Here is a 20012-nt window from a genome sequence, read left to right as displayed (position 1 = left end):
GTCGTCGCGTTGATGTGTGTGAAACAATGCTTTCAAACTATCAGGACAAGCTCAAATGCATCATTACGGGAGATGAGTCTTGGATTTATGCTTACGACCCTGAAACAACCGACCAATCAAGCGAATATCGTGCTAAAGGCGAGGCCAGACCGAAAAGAGCACGTCAAAGTCGTTCAAAAATAAAGGTCATGATGACAGTTTTTTTCGATTTTTGTGGTGTGTTGCACTATGAATTCCTTCCACTTGGCCAAACTGTTAATAAGGAATATTATTTGAGCGTTATGGTTCGTTTACGTGAAGTAATTCGTCTAAAAAGACCAGAATTATGGGCAAACAACTCTTGGTTTTTGCATCACGATAATGCACCGTCTCACACTGCACTCGTTCATCGTGACCATTTCGCCAAAAATTCCACGCATATCGTTCCGTTCCACCGTATTCGCCTGATTTGGCTCCGTGTGACTTCTGGCTATTCCCAAAACTCAAGAGACCACTCCGGGGAACGCGTTTCGAGTCGATTGAGGAGATAAAAGCTGAATCGAAGAAGGTGCTGATGGCTATACCGGAAATGGACTATTTGGCATGTTTCGGGGATTGGAAAAATCGTTGGCATAAGTGTATTTCATCGAGAGGGGATTATTTTGAAGGGAATGAAATTGATTTATAAGAATAAATAAAGATTGTTCATTTTACAACCAAATGCATCTTACTTTTTGCCCACAGTATAGGATATTGGGTTGCGATATACTAAGTATGCATAAAGTTCATACTCTTCCTCTTCTGGATCTCTTAATATTTATCAATAAATCCAAGAGATTTGTGGAAGAGTGACCTCAAACTAATTTATCCGTCTTACCACCCACTCTTTACCTTTCCTATCTCTATTCTTTCTACTGAATTATATCCGGGTGTAGTACAATAATCTACTGACTGAGTGCTTGGACTTGTCCAACCCCCCACAAATCTAATCTAATCGAATCTACTGCACGGTGCGTGTTTCATACGATTTGTTTGTGATAAAATATTATTAAAATAAAAAAATTTAAAAAAACCTCTTCTGATATGTTTAGTTAAAGCTTAGATGGTACCTGATGAGTTTTTTCTAATTTTCTGCTGGCGTTATATAGCATAAATAAGCGCCATCGCATCTACATGGGATTAAGGTGCCAAATGGAACGACATCGGATTGGGGTTAAAGATCGGCCATAAAATAGTTTGAAACCATTTGCGCAAAAAATGTAGCAAAAATAATGGATTTTTTTCCCCGAAACTAATATAATATTTTGTTTTTGTTGTTTTTGCGCTCTCTTGCCATAGCTTTTGTTCAACGTGCCTTGGCATACTGCATTTTTTATTATTTTTATATTTTTAGTTTAACATTTATTTTTTATTGTAATATGAGCATTAAAGTTTGGCAAGAAAAAATCATAATTTTTAAGAGTTTACACTTTACATGAATAATAAAAATTCTTGCCTACAAAAATGTACATAAAAATACAAGTAAGAGGAAATTTTATAATTCCTCTTCGATTATGTAACGTAATTTTATATATAAAATTAGGAATAAAAGTTAACAGAGTAAAAAACTTCTTAAACAACTATCGATTGTTGTACCCACCTGCTTGCGCTCCCCTTGTTGCCAACACAGCTTCCTTTTGCTTTGCTGCCGCTAGCACCGCTTGCACAACAATCTGTTGCATACCCGCAGCATGGGCAACTCCACAAGCACATAGGCCAAAAACGAAGACAGCACCGCCAACACATTCACCGCAACAAAGTCCGTTACGGAGCCAATTTCATTGAAGCTGGTCGGCTCATTGCGCAGTCCATAGGCGACTATTGTAACGACGGGCGTTAGCAAATAAATGCTGAAGCAGAATTTATTCAACAGCCGAAAGAGATGCGCACTTAGCAAGGCATTCAAGCGGCCGCCGTATCCCCAGGCGCACATCAAAATGCCGCCACCGATGCAAAGTGCGAAAAGCAATTTGCCAAAGGACATAATTGATGCCACCAGCCATGTGGGTGTGTTGCGCCAGTAGCTCATGAAATTCGCCACCACATAGACGATGGCGATGAAAAGCCAAAAAGCCGCATGCCACCAACCAATATTACTACTATTTCTCGCCGTCTCACATTGTTGTTGCGCTCGTTGCTGTGGCTGGTGTTGTTGTTGCTGCTGCTGCTGCTGCTGTTGCGTATGCATCTGTGATGGCCGAAATTCTGACTGCGACTGGGCCTGGGCCTGTTGCTTCTCCCCTTGTTGGTGCTGCTGTCGATGATGATAATGGTATCGCTGGCCGCCCCTCTGGCGATGATGATGCAGCCACCAGCCGCAAAGGACACCGCCGAGATAGGGATTGATGCGCACCCACGGTTTCACGTACAGCTGATTCAGCGTCGAATGTAGGACGTCTAGGCTGCATGTGCATGAATGATGAGTGCGCATATGTGTGCATGTGTTGTTGTTGTTGTTGTGTCAATTGTGGGCGTGTTGTCGATATGTATGGGTTGTAAGGAAATATAGTCATTATTACGAGGTGTGACTGAGTTGGTAGGAGTATTCGTGTATGCGAGTATTACTGAATCACAGTCTCATATGTTGCGGTCACATTGCGTGCCGCGGCTAGCGATACATACATGTGAAGCATATAAGCTCATACTTACTCAAACGTAATGCCATTGTTGTAATTGCACAACCATCCAATTATGGCAAAGCCTAACGCACACGTGGCGAAGACGATTTTGGCCAAACGTTCACTTTTGGCATACAAAAATAGCAATGCTGTGGTGAGGAGGTAGAACTGCATTTCACAAGCCAGATACCAAGTCCACGAACAACAGATATCCCGCATGTCCAAGAAGTTTTGTATGTAGAGCAGATTGTACCACCAGCGTCTAGCGAAATGGCAAGGAATATAAGTAAACGAGTTTAAAGGATGTAAATACTTGAATTAAATAATAAATAAAAAAAAATAAATAGAAAAATAAAATAAATAAAAAAATAAAAAAATGGTAGACATCATAACCAAGACGATTACTTCAGATGGGTAAAAATTGATTTTGATGAATAATATATTTTTCTCGTCTAAAAAGTCACCTTTTATTGGAACAAACATCGTATTCGAACAACATCGCTTAAAAAAATGTTGGTTGTTGTATGTTGCATGGCTTGTATTGTTCAATGGCTTAACACAGCGTTAATAAGACCAACCCTAACTTTCGAGGATTGGGTTTCCCTTAAGAACCTGTGGTCTGCTCCTGGAAAGAAGGGCCTCGAGTCAACTCAGCGTGCGCTGGGTTAGTGCGCAAACGTGCAAGGTCGCGGGACCTTCTGGCCACGGGTAGATCGGGGAGGTTCGAGGGAACACCTAAGGCTAACAAAGCCCCAGCTCTCGAATTTGGTGCGTATCCTTACCGGACAACGCCCGTTTGGTGTTCATGCGGCGAGACTTGGGATCGCCTCAAGTCCGTTCTGCAGAAGCTGTCTTGAGGACGAGGTGGAATCATCTCAACACCTTCTTCTCAGTTGCCCTGCTCTCGTCTGGCAGAGATATAGACATCTGGGCTCTCACGCCTGCGGATATAGCGGGTCTAAGTATCACAAATTTGGTGAAGTTCCGAGTAGCTTGTTGCGGCTAATTACGAACGCAAATAAGCCACCGTCGGCGTCGTCGTAAAATGCATGGTCTTCATCGTCTCTAATCCCAAGGTTCCTTCTTCCTTCCCTTCTCCATTCTCCTCTCCCCTGTATGGCATCACAATGGACGAATTTTCAATATTTGTCCAAGTGCACCCTAAGCTAGGGCAGCCATTTAACCTAATCTATCCTAATCCTAACTTGCGGCGCACTGGTATGCTGGCCGGCTTTAGATCTGAGGGTACATCAAAAAGGCCATGAATCATCTACAAAGATGCCTTTGTATTTGTGGAGCGCTGGATCCCTTTGAACTACACCTACAAATGCATTATACAAATATTATACAAAAGTACTGCCATAAGTCTGGTGGAAAGCTCCAGGAAGAGATCACAATACGATACTACTTAGCAGAATACAGAGATCAGCCTGTGCCATAACGGTCGGTGCAATCAGATCATGCCCTGGGGAGGCTCCTTATGCACTGACTCAGGTTTCTTAGATAGATCTACATATCAAGAAGATGGGAACCATGAGTGCATTTAGGTTAAACGCAGCGGGCCACTTGAAAGAAAAAAAACGTATGGTCATGCAAGTCTATTATTGCGACAAGCTCAGTATACCTCGGAGAAGGCTGACTATATCATCGCGACGATTACTTTGAACGGAAGTTTTGCCACTCTCATTCCATCTCAGGAGGAATGAAATAAAGGATTCTCACTAAAAAACTTCGACACTGCAGTCTATACAGATGGCGCTAAAATGGGTTGTGGTGTTGGAGCAGGTATGTATAAATTCTCATAGACTAAGAATTGAAAAATCTGTACGTCTTTCTAATATCTGCAGTGTCTTCCAGCCGGAAGTACGGACAATTGGGGTTACTAATCGCAGATTTATCTTTTAAAGGCAATATCGTTATTCTTTCGGACGCTCAAGCTGCAATCCAAGCACTGGATTCGGCACAGCACAAGATTCGAAAGGAAACAATCTTCCACTTCCTCTGAGAATGCCCTGCCGTATAGAAGGAGAGAATATTAACCCTGGGCAAACCGCTGTTTGAGAGTCTCGAGTAACTGTCTAGCTTAGACGTCAACTACATAATAAGATTCTTAAGTCGCACAGACTGGATATAGTCATGTTGGGAATAACTACTAAACAAGTTGGTAGCGAGAACTTGGCAACCTTAATGGTTCGGAAGTGCTAGTTTGATTGTGTATGAATCACCACTTTAACCAACCAATCAACGAACCACTACCACTCGAGGTATTCGATAAGTAAGTCGAAACCAAATCAGCTCTTAGATTAAGGGAAATGAACTCATTGAGAACGACCCATAAGGGCCATTAGCCCATATTAAAGAAATTCTCCTGTATTTCCTGTACAACAGACTTTTATAGTATCAAGGACATTAACTTAAATAAATATTTTATCACAATGTTTCCTTCGAAAGAAGATTGAGATAAGGGTCTTATTGAAAATAAAAATGAAATAACTATCCATACAGATGGCACAAAATTACTTAGTCCTTCCATAAGTTCTGTTACAATTTAAGTCAATTATTGATAGGAAATTATAACACTTTTTTAATGAAGTAAGCCGTAGCCGAATAGGTTGGTGCGTGATTACCATTCGGAATTCAGAGAGAATTTCGGTGTAACATATTTTCTTTAATTTGACTCGAGCTTCAAAACATGGCTACAGTGGCAATGGACCACTTTTTGTCATGGCACAAACGAGAATCGCAAAATAATCGTGAGTGAAAAGTGTCTGTCAAAACGAAAACCTAAACTTATTCTCTTCATCGTTTACCCGCTCATTTCACACGTATTCACACACCCGTCCAATTAGTCGTTGTTCAGAGGGCAACGAAGTAACGTGAGTGAAGGTTGAGCCACCAACACAAACTCAGTTTTTTTCATATTTCGCAAAAACAAACCTCTGTTTTAACACCGGCTACGTCAGCATATCAGCCGATTGCTCCAATGTATAAAATGCAGGGGATACATCGTGCAGCAAAAAATGTGTTCTTCACAAAGCTCGAAATGTTACAAAACACAAAACTGAAAGCCTCGTGGTAAATAAATATTGGGTTGGGGAATAAGTTCATAGCGTGTTTATATTTTCTTTTACTTTACAACGATTCGATTGCTGTTTGGTAAAGCGTAAGTATTCATTCTATAGAACTCTTCCGCTCTTCAGTTATTTAATTTTTTATTAGTTTTGAGGCCTAAAACTGAAATACCCAGGAGGAAAACATCAAAATTTTCGATACCTCCTCACGAGCTCAACGAAAAAAACAAAGGAAGTCACCTTCAAACTACATCTCAGCATCTCGTCCGCCATCGAGCAACACGCGATCATAAACAGCCCATTTTGTAAAGAATAGTCACGGGAGATGAGAAATGGTGCATATACATCAATATGAAGCAAAGAAAGGAGTGGTTGGCTCCAGAAGATACGCCAAAGCCGAGAGTCAAGCCGCATCTTCATCTAAAGAAGATCAATAAATGTGTTTGGTGGGACTGGGAGGACATGGTGCACTAGGAAATGCTCGAAAAGAATGTCACAGTTAACAAAAACAAGGACAAGCTACATTGCGAAGCTACACCTCGTGAATATTAGACTATTAGACTGAAAAGACCTGATCGACATGGAAAAACCATACTCCTTCATGACAATGCCAGGTGTATGTTGCACAAGTCGTCCAAGCCGCATTCCAAAAACTTGAATGGGAGGTCCTTCAACATCCGCTGTATTCTCCGGCCCTTGCACCGGTCGATTACCATCTTTTCCGCTCCCTATCAAATCATATGAATGGCGTTAACTTCGATTACAAAGATGTCCGCACGTTTAAAAACTGGCTCAAAAAATTCTTTGACACCAGTCAACGCGATTTTTATTCGTATAATTTGTGTTTTTTGTTTAAATAAAAGTGTTCGGGAGAACGCTACGAACTTACTCCTCAACCTAATAAATACAATATGAGAGGTTAGAATGTATCTAGGGGTTGGAGCTTCAGCGCCGGATGGATAGGAATGGACAGAAACGCGCTGGCTCTGAAAGTATTCGATGCGGTACCAATTGGTGGAAGTAGAGGAAGGGGAAGGCCACCTTTGCGTTGGAAAGATCAGGTGGGGAAGGATTTGGCTTCACTTGGTGTGTCCGACTGCCGCCGGTTAGTACGAGAAAGAAACGACTGGCGCGCTTTGTTAAATGTGATATATGATGATGATATATGTATATTCTTTGAACACCTTCTATGTTCTTGCCCTGCATTAGCTAGAGCCCGAATGAAACGTTTAGGAGCTCTACAATATGAGAAGTTAGAATGGCTCTCGGGGTTAGAGCTTCAGAGTTTACAGAAACCTACTACAAGGAAACGTAAGGGTCAAGCTCCACCTGGCACCACTAATGACTAATAGGTCTATGTGATGGCTTTCAGCCAGTGAAGTCAACCTACCCTAACCCAACCTAATAAATAGGAAACACAAAGCGTATGTTCAACAATTAGTAGTAATATGTAAATAAATTTGTATGTAGTTGGAAATACGGAAACTAATTGCATACATACATACATACGCAGCCACTCAATTTGAAGTTATTCTACGAACTCCTTTTTCTAATTGAATTTAAATCAATAAACCCCTTAATAAGGAACCTCGTTTGATAGAAATCTCACTTTAAAGCTGTACTGCTGTTATCAACTCTCAACACATTTTTTATTCAAGAAATATGCATATAATAAAATATTGTAGATACGCCACCCTTTGCGTACGATTTTCGCTGGCTATCGCTGCCCACAGATGTATTACATGAAGGTAATTAACTCTCGAATTCGATTACATGAGCGTTACAGAGTGTGACATGCGTTCGACAAGCATTGTAAGTATTTACACACATACATGCATACACACATATGTATGTGCATACATACATGCATGCGAGTATGTACTGTAGGATGCTGTGGCATCATTTTTGTATAAAATACATTAAACGCTGTGCTTGCTAACATTTTTTCCTGTACTCTGAATTGTCTTTAATTGAAAATCATTTCATTAATCAATGCCGATTTGATTAAATCATATGCACGCATAACCAAATCCGATTTAAATTAATTCGGGTTATGCGTTATTTTTTCACATTTCATACATTTCACACACACATGAATACATACATATATTAACACATACATATTATATCTGCCTATTGGCTGCATAATTTGTAACAATTTGAATGGATTAAATGAACGAATAGCGCGCAGAATGTGCCTTTATAATCAGCAGCAAAAAAGTGAAGAAGAAATGGAAATATTTATGTAATGTAATATATAAAATGTCTATGTATGTACTCTAGTAAATATCTGTAATAAATATGTACTCACTGCTTGCAATAATAGCCGCTGTTGGCGCCCAAGTAGAAGGGTGAATATGTGTTGATCAAATCGTAGGCTACGTCGCTTAGAAGTATGGTGACGATGAGCATTGGCGTGAGCCTGTCAAAGTGAGCAAGAAGCAGTTATGTATGCACACACATATACTCACATACATATTCAGATATGGAAATTCAGCATCAATAAATACTTCAGTGAAATCTTATCATAATAGTCTTGTTGTCTATACCCACCGCAAATACCGATTCAATGCAAGCTGGCCAAATAATTTTGTATTCTGCACGAAACCATTTTGGCGTATCGCCTTCAGCCTTGATTCAGTTGATAGAAAATTGTAGACAAGCAGGAGAGCGCTGAAAAAATATGTTTATAAATCTTATATAAGTCGAAATGTTTGCATAACCCACATTAATTTGAGTGTGCAAGTTGAAAGTTTAAAGGGTGATTAGGTGGCTGGGTATTCAATATTTCTTAATGCCAAAGTTAAACATTTTTGAAGTGAAACTTCTTAGGCGTCGATGGATGAGCGAGAATGGAGAATAAAATTTCAAGGCCATGCAACGTTTTGGGCATTTTCGTTCCGCGAAAGAGAAAAAAGATATAGCGTAAAGGAAAAAGAGAGAGAGAGCTATACCTTATATATATCTTAGATACACTTTAGGCTATTTTTCCAGAGTTTTTCCTTGTGGTTGCTAATTTCTAGTGAAAAATAACACTGCCTACTTTTTGGCGCTTATTTGTTGGTGCAAACTTGTACGTCCTGGAATCGCTGCATTTTTGAGGGTGATAAACGCTCGGAGTAGGGCGCGTTGTTGCCACGGTTTGTGTCCGGCGTTTACCTACACCGGTCGAACCTTCTCTGTTTTTTGTAAATTTTGTATATTTGTATTCTCTGCAAATGTTGTGAATTTATAGATATATGTATATTCTTTGAACAGCTTCTATTTTCTTGCCCTTCATTAGGTAGAACCCGAATGAAGTGCTTAGGAGCTCTACATTATGATAAGTGAGAATGTTTCTCGGGGTTAGAGCTTCAGAGCTTACTTAGATGCTCAAAAGACGCAGGCTCATTCCAAGAAACCGTTTTGCAAGGAAACGTAGGGGTCAATCATCATCTGGTACCACTAAGGACCAATCTATGTATGTGATGATTGGCATACGTTTTTCTTTCATATGAAAAGTGCGTGCTTGCTTAGCAGCTTCTTCTTCTATTGCTATGTGTAGCGGTAGTAGATTATATGCGCTTCCATCCCAGCAGTTGGGGTAGTTCTCATATCCCTTGATTTGCTTAGGCGCGCCAGCTTTGTACTCTATACAGTTTTGATATAGCAGTGGTTTGATTGGATTTTGTCCATCATACCAATGACCCATATAGCGGGATAAGGATAGGCTTTACCATTTGGATGCAGATCCAGCAGGTAATTTTGTTGTCCAAAGTTTTTTCGTTGCCATTTTTATTACTGAGTTGAGGTGGGCTCCCAGGTGGTTTTTTTATCCAGGATAATTCCTAAAATATTTAAACTATCTCTCTGCCTCTATTCTATTTATTTCCAGAGTGGATATATTTAAAGTCCCCGCCTCGTTTGAAATTGTGATTTTTGGGTATTTCTTTAAAAGCGTGTAAAACTGAAACGAAAGAAGATTTTTATTTTAGTTTTCAGTATCTTATTTTTTGATATACAAATTTCCTTTTGGCCCTACAAGGTTTGTTTAAAAAGTTGTCAGTCTTCAAAAAATGGTCTTCACAGGAACAATGGACGCAGATATAGCCCGTTCTATTGAACCAACTTTTTTGATATAAAATTTAAATGACGTAGAATTGATGTCGTCATCGTGTAAACTAGGGTCATTCAGTGTTTCAAACAATTTCAAAAAGTAAAATACTGAAAACTAATATAAAATAAAAAATATTTTTTCGTTTCCGTTTTACATGCTTTTAAAAAACACCCAAAAGCACTATTTCAAATGACACGATTGCCTTAAAACCCTTTTGCTGGCTAAAGGAGACGTGAGTGGCTCTAGATTCAAGTCTCAACACTGTGCATCTATTAAAAGTTTTTGTTATATTTTCAAAAAATTGTTCCAGTCGTTATTAAAATTTGTGCCATTTCTGGGTGCACTGTCCAGTGTCTTAAAAACAAGATAGGTGGTTTGTCAACAGGATTTTGGCTCTTCAGGACATCTGATTGATTTGAAATTTTTCATCAGTTATTCCACACATGAGTAGTTCTGGCAGGGGCTACTTTCGTTTCTTTTCAGCCCTAACTTTTCAACTAACTACAGTCTGATTTCCACCCGAAAAGCATCCATTTTTTTTCAAAAGTCGGCCATTTTGTTATTTTTGTTTTTAATTTTCCCATTGCAGCACCTGCCTGAATGACAAGCCTACAGAATAATAATCAGTTTAACTTTTTTGTTTCAGATGTCCTGAAGAGCTAAAATCCTGTTGGCAAGCACCTACATATATTTTTTTAAGACGCTTACTTTGGTGCCACACTACTACAAAAAAATATATGTGAAAAAAATTGTTTTTGTATACTATTTGATGTCAACAATAACATACTATAAAATCAAAACGATCACATTTTATTTTCTTAAAAAAAATTCCTAAAAAATTTCTATAAAAAATGAGAATTTGACCAGATTACCTTCACCTTTTTGAAAATTTTATCATCTCCATTTCAATATAAACTCACCTCATAACAAAGAAAATATCCACAAAAAAGACAGCCTGCAGCAGCGGCTGATTTAGAAAATTCGCCAATGCAGCAAACATCATCGGTGCATTGGATAGTGCGAACACCGAGTAGTAGTAGACGTGGAAAGTGGACACCCAAAGACATATGATGGAGCGCAAGCCGGCAATAGCGCTCAAAAAGCTTGCATTTGAATTTCCCCGCTCTGGCTGGAGTGCACGCCGCCAATTCTCGGCCAATCGGAAACATAGCAAAAGCTCCTCCAGTGTTGAGCTTTTGGCAGCACTTTCGTTCATTGGCTCCACCGATACGTTTGCTATGTGCACACCACCATTTGATGGCGCGACAAGTGGAGCTTTTGTCAGCAGCAGTTGTTGTAGCTGCAGCTTCTCTTTGGAACGATGCACGATTTCAGCTAAGCCAATCAGCAATAGCAGTGTGGTGAGAATGGTGCTGTGGTAAGAAAGAAAAGAAATTTTAACATTATTCATAGCAGTTCAGTAAAGAGCTTTAAGCGTAAATTTAACATTTTATTAAGTAGGGATAAATTAGTATTCAATTTTGAAGTTTTGGCTGAAGTTGCATGAGTGTCAAAATTGGTTTAAATTATAATAGTAATCAATAATTATGTGTGAACACCCTCTATTAAAAAAAAACAAGTTCTTATGAAAATAAAACGAACTTATTGCGTAGTGCTTTGGGCCATTTTTGAATTTGATAAACTAATCCAGTAGTGCTCTGATGTATGGAAATAAATAACTTTTGCTGTTGCGTAATCCTATTTACTATATTTCGTACCGCGGTTGATCAATAAGTTTTTTATAGCGCTCCTAGACCTGGCCCAAATAATACGGAAAATAGCGGTACAGTCTGTCTCAGAAAAAAAGAACCGCGATTATTTATGGAGTATAAAAGATATATATTTAATTTTTTTTTACATGAAAGTATGTGCAAAACTACGAGTTGCGATTACGTACGCAGTAGTCATCGTTGTCGAGTATAGCCTGACATCTTCTTCATGCTTTGAACCAGCTTTTCAACGTAGGACGTCGACAAAGAGCCTGGCCTTCTGGAAAGATGCGCTTTCATAATTCCCCACACATTTTCAATGGGGTTGGCGTCTGGGACTGGGAAGGCCAGCCCAATACTGTGACGCCATTTTCTTGTTTTGTTGTTTCTCAGTGTATTTTTCTGAGAGCAGTGGTTTTGATGATGTGGGACGGTAGGAAATGTTCGCCTCCTTCAGTCGACGTTCGATGGTGTTGAAACGCACATCTATTCTCTTTCTAGCAAGAACTGCTTGTGCTTGGCGTAGTCACAAAGAAGGGTTCCGCTTAAAAAGTTGGACGATCATTTTATCGTGCTGTTTTGTCGGCACTCGCTTTAAGCCGCCTCGGAAAAATCATCAACATTTTTGTACACTTTATGCCGCTGATTCTACATCTCAACAAACTTTTTTGATTTTTTAGTCACTTTTGCAGCCGCGGCGTAAGATAATTTCGACCCTTTCGAATGCGTGCATAAAAATACCGCCTCGAAACGCTTCGCGTACTTCTCACTCATTTTTATTTGGTTGCGTTTACGGGAAAGTTTCGAACGACACTAACCTGAGTTATCACTGGCGACATAGCCCTTGAGTGGGACTATTATGCAACAAAAAGCAGAACAAAATATATCTTGAAGTTACAGAAAAAAAACCGCTTCTTTTCTTTTGACACAGACTGTTTATCCTGAGGTCTGAACGGGCTTCTGGAAGACCTAGATTATGCAGACAATATTTGTTTGATGGCGATCATAAAACGATTCTCGAATGATTGCCTTCATTCCATGGGATTTCCCGAAAAACCAGATTCCCGGGTGCCTCACGAGCTCAATGAAAAAAACAAAGAAAGTCGCCTTCGAATGGCGTCCCAGTATCTCGCCTGCCATTGCCCCGGGAGATGAGAAATGGCGCCTATACAGTGCCAAATCCGAGTCTCAAGCCTGATCTTCATCCAAAGAAGATCATGCTATATGTTTGGTGGGATTGGGAGGTCATGGTGCACTGGGGAATGCTCGAAAAGAATGTCACAGTCAACAAGGAACTCTACATTGCCCAGCTATACCGCGTGAATGAGGCTATTCGGCTATTCGACTTAAACCACCTGAATGACATGGACAAACAATACTCCTTCACGACAACGCCTGGCACCATATTACACAAGTCGTCAAAGCCTTACTCCAAAAGCTCGAAAGGGCGGCCCTTCAATATCCGCCGTATTCTCCGGAACTTGCACCGACCGATTATCATCTTTTCCGCTCCCTGTCAAACCATATAAAGGGCGCTACCTTCGATAGCAAAGAGGTACTTAAAAACTGGCTCAACAACTTCTTTGACATCAGCAAATTGGTCGAGAGGTGGGAAGAGGCTGTAAACAGCAATCGTGAACATATAAATGCTAAACTTATTGATATAATTATTGTTTTTTGTTTAAATAAAAGTCTTTGGTAAAAACGCTACGAACTTATTCGCCAACCCAACAAATTAAATTCCAATTATTTTCTGCGTTTAATTTGATATAATGAAAAACACCTTCGATACAAATTTTGCGCGATACAAAATTGTTCTTAAAGCAGTTGTCATTTTCGGCAGTAGTAGAAAGTTGCCAATTTTTGTGCATTCCGCCCTAGGGTACGGCACTTTTGTGGGGCCTTCGACTCAAATGCACTTAAACTATTTTGCTGTCAGTCAAATTCGTTGCCGTAACGGACGGAACGGACTCGTTCTGACGGGTCTATCAGTTGCTAATACTTTGTGCAGTATCCCTTAGCTTTAATTTCCGCTTGCAAACGTCTTTCCAAAGAGTCAACCAGATTTTTTGTGACATTTCGTGGAATATTTTCCCAGCTCTCAGCAATGACTTTAGGGAATTTTTACTAGGAATAGTTTTTACATTTTTCGACTCACATAGTATATTTTTATGTTTTTTTATATTCATACGCCATTACATGTACGAGTATTTTTTGTTTTTTGTTTTTGTTCCCTTTAACAGCAGCCATTGACACACGGAGGCCGCGCTCCTCTGGGATCGGGCGACTAAGTTGGACACTGAGATAGCGCGGGGGTCGGTAGGTTGCGGATAGCCGGACGGCCTGTAGTAGCAGGTTAGTTGCGAATAAGTTCTAACAAATAAGCACCCGCCGACAATGCGCGGCAGGAATGGAGGAAGCGGTATAAAAGCTAGCTATTCCGAAGAGGTTACTGTGACAGAGGTGAATCGAAACTGCCTTTAATAAAATAAGTGGCCCCCTCAGCATGCAAAGATATGGTGAAAAAACAAAAATCCAGAAGCGACTGACTCATATTGAGCGGCTCCCTGGTCAGCGTCTGGCCAAAACTTTGTTATTTTAGGAAAAGTTTGATTTTGTCGCATAGTGTTATTTGCTAGGAATCTTTTTTCATGGTTTTTAAGATGCTTACAAGTATTTTCATATCTCTTAACCTCAATTCATTTCTTTTTACATTTTCTTTTCTTTGCGTCATTTGATTTTTCTATTCAGCAACATTGTTTACAACTAACTTTCCAAACATACACATACACACACACACGCACACAACACTTACATGGAAATTATAGTTCCGGTTTGCTGGAAGAAATCCAAACCGAAAGTCGGTGCTCTGGCCGACACCGATTGCAATTGCAGTTCGAAGTCGCGTTGCATCACAAAGTCGCCGCGCTGAAAATATTCGTCTGTGTAGCGTTGCAGCGCTGCGATCGCGCAGGATTGCGGTAAACACAAGCCGATATGAATAAAAGACTGTGACACAAAAAATACACAAATGCCCATTTGACACACATTTAAGCAGACAAACATTAATACCAACAACACAAAGATCTGTATTTGCAGATTTGAATCACCTCAAATGGCAGTCGCAAATTGATGTAGCGAGGCGTGGAAAAGCGCATGTAAATCATGGTGAGGCGCAGACGAAACGGACTGGTGACGTTGAACGGGTTCATCCTATAGCTGCGCAGATGGGCCGGTGAGAAAGCGACCGCGTATGGTGCATTTAGATCATCGCAGTGCTTTTGCGAAGCGAACCAATAGTAGTTGCCCCAGCTGAAGGACTTCGGCGGCGCACCAAAAGAGTCGAGCACTTTGAGCGTGAAATGCAAAAACAAAAAAACAACATTGAAGATAAACACAAAACACACACAAAAGAAGCACTGAATAATTTAACACTTTAAGCAGACTGGACAGAAAAACAAAAAAAACCGAGTAACTACACCGCACACATAAACACCTTTTAAGCTCCAAAACTCTTTGCTGGCTACAGCCTTCAGCAGTGTTTCAAGTTCTCTGCCACAGCGCGTGCCATTTTCGTGCAACGCGCCCAACTCTGCCACACCAACCAGGAAATTGATACGCGCCAGTGACACCCCCTCCGTCACGTTTGTGTGTTCACCGCGCGAAAATGTTGCCGTTGCTCCATTGACCACTGCGGACGCCAAAAGTGCGGTCACAATCACGGCAGCGATTGTCCGCATTTTGGTGTTGTCGTTGGAAAACGCGAAAAGTGACTGAAGAGCGCAAACGATGAAATGCAAAAATTTTTGCAAACTATCAACCTTTAACAGGCTGATGCTGGGGACGCAGCAGCGCACCGACAAACTTTTCCTGGCCAAACAACTATCGCGTAAAGAAAGCGATGAAGTGAATAAGAGCGCCGCCGTCAAAATTGTATGTCTTAGCGATCGCAAAGGGATTTGCACGGGCGTTTTTCACACCAGCAACTGGCGACAGCAACTGCAGCAAGAAATCTTTGCATGGCTCCCTTTTATTAATTTATACATATTTACGCCCTCATGTATGTACATATGTATGTATGTATGTGTGTGTGGGTGTGTGTTTGTGCTCATATTTAAATTTACATTACTGCAATATTTAGGCGCCTAGTTTTGGGAGAATCAGCAATATTGCAAATTAATAATGACAAGAAATGTACGATTCTTAGTTAACTGACTGTTCGCGTTTTCCGGCAGAGCCAACTGTGTAAAGCGTCGGTTGCATTTTCTGCGAGAAAGTGTCGTCTTGCACTGTGGAATGTTTTGATTAATTTTGAAAATTTTTTATTTAAAGTTTTTCTATCCAAATTCTGTATTTATCGCAGCGCACATTGGGTGATTTAGCCCTGCTTGTTTTTGTAATTGCCTAACCCGCCGTTGGGCACTCAAGGGGTCATATACAGTTAGAATTTTCAAAAAGTTGATTTTATTTTTATTTTATTTTCTTAATTTAAATATTTTTTAAGAATATACACAGAAAATTTAATATCATTCCGGTGAATATTTTCGAAGTAACACGCAAATTTGGAAAGGCGTTTCAGAGTACTTGAAAGTACAAGGCCGGAGCTTTTAACGCGTTTTTCTCAAAATGGTATTTTCAAAGTCGGTGACCAACATTACTCGAAAACGGCTAAACCGATTAGTCTCAAATTTTTACACGAGCTTCTTAAATATATTTTTTTGTAATTAATCGAAGATTTTTTCTCACCGATAAATATTTTTTTTTTTTATAAACAATTTGAGGCCGAAATATTGGTCAAAAAATGGTTTTTGATTTTGAAAAACCGCCATTTTGTCAAAAAAATGTATTTTGCTTATTCCTTCGATTAACCCTTTGTGGACGGAGCAACTCGACGGCAAGCCTCACTGAGGACGAGAGGTATTGGATTGCGCAGTAAAGAAAATAAATAAATAGAACGTTATGAAAACTAATGATTTATTTAACACACTAAAATAGTAACGCCATCATCTTCCGTCTTATCAGATTCAAAGTAATATTCGTCAGAACTATCGCTATCTAACGTATCATCTCTAGATCGCTTAGCCATCGTGCTTAGGATGAAATATAAAATATATAAAAAGCCCGCTGGTTCCTCTAGCAGTGACACTGAAATACTGAATCGAAGAACTGAAATTCTTTCTGACTCTACCGTCGTCTCACATCGTAAGTTTACATTATAAGGAAGATAAGACTTCATCGCTAATGGCCCCTAATGTCTTTGAATGAAAACGTGACTCTTTTACTATACCTATGCGTATCTTATCGCTCCGAACGACAAGCCTTACAGCTACGAACTAATTTGGGCGGCTAAATGCCGATACGCATCCGCAACGGTAAAACGGCTTGGGCGTCTATATGCCGACTCTTGTCCACAAAGAGTTAATTACTAGATTTAACATTACTTTAACGAAATCTGTTTGGTTTTTAATTTCAAAGGATCCAGTCCAGAGCGCAAAACGTCTTTTTTGAGAGAAGCTCCCGCAGATCACCTGTAGCTCTTTGCCAAATAAATAGTTTTACTAATACTAAGTCTTAAAATACAGTTAAAGGATAACATAATATGTGTAACAAATTTTTAGATCAATAAATTTAAAAGTTTTCTCAAAAACAAATTCGCTTTTTTCGGTCTTCTAACTGTATTTAACCCCTCAAGTATGGCCAGCCCTTTTTCACCTTTGGACATTAATTTAACATATTTCTTTTAAAGCTAACGACTTCACCTTCCAGATAGCTTCCCAAATTTAATTTTCTATCGATTTTAAAAAGTATCCGCGAACAGGACGAAACAAGGATTTAAAAACTTACACTATCGGTTGAGCACCTCGGGCCGCACTCGAATAATGACGAGTGCACTGTGCGAGAATGGTGTTTTATTTCATTTCCGATGGGATGCAGCATTTGTTGGATCGTATGGTGCCAACTAATGCATTGTTTTGTATTTGCAAGGCAGTTGATGGGCTCAGAAAAAGTGATGCGAGGCGAAATTTTCTGACGCCTTTATCGAACACTTTGGTCCTTGCAAACATAGAAAAGTGTATGAAGAATCCAGCCATTATTTCTAAATTCCCTATTCGTTTCGCTATGGCATAATTTTTTAACAAATCAATTACTATCCCTGGGAATACAAGTGTTGTAGTCATCCAACCAACCGGAGTCCATACAGTCGCAGCGAAAAGAGATTGTCGTCTTTGTCTAGAAGAAGCCGAATCCAATATGTCGAGAGCACTCAAAAGTCTCTTAAACATGTTTTTCTTGTCTTTCACCGAATCCATAAATAAATAGCATTTCATATTTTACCATAAATTTCATTGTAATCAACTTTCGTTTCTTTATTGGTTTAGGAACTTAAAGCGATGCATTAACTGGAGATTTTTTTATTGGTTATATTGAGCTCATTTTTTCAGATAAATGTTAGTGGATATTTTCGTTATGCCAGCTTATACGTTATGCTCAGCTTTCTAGTTAGTCTAAGACTAGTAAAAGTGTTGGTAAAAGTAATGTCCATGTGTTTTCAAGCCCAATGCGCTCAGTTTGCATGCGATTATGTAATACGGCTTTGAGTAGGTTTCTGCGCACTTCCGCTGTATAAGCACAGTGATTTGATTTGAAATAAAAATAGTTTTGAGAAAAAAAAATCGTTAGGAACTTTTCACTTTATATTTGCTAAAAGGAATTTTTTCCATATTGAAACGTTTCGTGAGCTTAATTTTTTGGATGGAATTAAGTATTTTTTGATTAAAACACAAAAGGAAAAAAAGGAGACAGATGCAAAGACTACAGCCGCAAACCAGTTTGGAAGCGTTGTATGCGCAATATATGGGTAAGGCAGAATGTCACATGCCTGTGTGTATGTATGTACTTATTTATATATATAAGGAAATATTCCATTGGAAGCGCGAACTTCAAAAATGTAATTTTGTCCTTTATGGTGCAGATCAACTTTATGATTTGCCTTGAATTTTATTATTTACACACCTACATACACATACATCCATACGTACATACACACATTCGTGCATACATACATACGTACATAGGTCATCAATACGGATAAAACTGAAGGCAAACATTTAAAGATGTGGGCTTGTCTTCACTTGAGCGGGAGGCAGAATAATTTTTCTGATTTGAGTTTTGAATTTAAAGCATTGACTTCTGATTCTGATCCATAGTATAATACAATAAAGCAGGTAGTACCATTGTCAGTTTTCGGTCGTCAAATTGATTAACAGACAATTAAAGAGATTATGAATCCATTTTTTTTCATGTAATTTTGTAGCAAACAAATAAAATATTGTGCGTTGTTTGAACCCAAAAAATATATAATAAATAATAATATAAAATATGCTCGAGATGCACAAGCTTCTACCTTTATTATTTTCAATTTGATTGAATTATGTGTATTGAATATACGAGTATCGCGAATTTTTGCGTTTTTTCAAAAATATTTATTTATTCATTAATATCTATTTTGTCCCCTTCAAAGTAATCCCCATGAGATATTATGCACTTGTGCCAAAGTTTTTTCCAATCTTCGAAGCACTTCAAAAACTCACTTTTTTTTCTTGTTCAGCTCCTGCTTCGATGCCGTCATTATGTCGTTAATCGTAGCGTAGCGTCGTCCTTTCATGGGCCTCTTCAGTTTCGGGAACAAGAAAAAGTCACAGAGGGCCAGATCTGGGGAATACTATGGCTGTGGCATCATTAGTGAGTTGTTTTTGGCCAAAAAGTCGCGCACAAGTAACGAGGTGTGAGCAGGGGCGTTTTCGTGATGCAAGAGCCAATGTTTCTTCTTCCACAAATCCGGGCGTTTCTGGCGGATTGCTTCGCGCAAATTGTGCATAGCTTGCAGGTAATATTCCTTATTGACCATTTTACCCTATGGCAAGAGCTCACGATACACAACGCCCCTGCAATCGAAGAAAACGGTAAGCAAAACTTTTACATTCGACCGAACTTGGCGCGCTTTTTTCGGTCTTGGTTCGTGCGGCAGCTTCCATTGAGATGATTGAGCTTTGGTTTCCACGTCATAACCATAAACCCACGATTCGGCATCAGACATGACCCTTTCGAGCAAACTTGGGTCGTCGCGGACAGAGTTCAACATCTCATTAGCAATGTTCATGCGATGCTGCTTTTGGTCGAAATTGAGCAGTTTTGGTACGAATTTTGCAGCGACCCGTCTCATGCCCAAATCATTGAAAAAAATCGAATGGCACGAGCCAATCGGTATGTCTAGGTCTAGGTCTAGGTTCCAGAAACTTCTCTAGTGGTGACACAGTCAACATTCGGAATGCATCTGCGCACTTAATTTCGTTTTTCACACAAAATTTGATACAGGTTCTTTGATCCATCTCTTTGAATAGGTAAAAATCGAAGAATAGCCGAAGCACGTGCAAGCAAAGCAGCTGTCAACAATTAACTGAAGTTTCAAAATGGCCGAACTCGTCGGCGTGAGTGAGGG

The 20012-nt window shown here is 39.5% G+C and overlaps 1 protein-coding gene across 1 annotated transcript; it reads right to left on the bottom strand.

Moving 5' to 3' along the window:
- Positions 1 to 1305: 1305 nt before the first annotated feature.
- On the bottom strand, positions 1306 to 15506 carry LOC128867614 (O-acyltransferase like protein-like). Its single transcript, XM_054109021.1, has 8 exons — positions 15009 to 15506; positions 14623 to 14861; positions 14328 to 14521; positions 10724 to 11176; positions 8261 to 8380; positions 8019 to 8129; positions 2668 to 2898; positions 1306 to 2420 (listed from the first exon to the last, which is right to left on the bottom strand). The coding sequence occupies exons 1-8, from the start codon at positions 15250 to 15252 to the stop codon at positions 1670 to 1672; spliced, it is 2343 nt and encodes a 780-aa protein (XP_053964996.1). The 5' UTR covers positions 15253 to 15506; the 3' UTR covers positions 1306 to 1669.
- Between the last annotated feature and the right edge of the window lie 4506 nt (positions 15507 to 20012).

Source organism: Anastrepha ludens, chromosome 6, assembly GCF_028408465.1.
Source record: "Anastrepha ludens isolate Willacy chromosome 6, idAnaLude1.1, whole genome shotgun sequence".
In the NCBI taxonomy this organism is placed as follows: Eukaryota; Metazoa; Arthropoda; class Insecta; order Diptera; family Tephritidae; genus Anastrepha; species Anastrepha ludens.
Note: the sequence above shows the minus strand (reverse complement) of the source record. Positions and strands in the feature narration are given on the sequence as shown.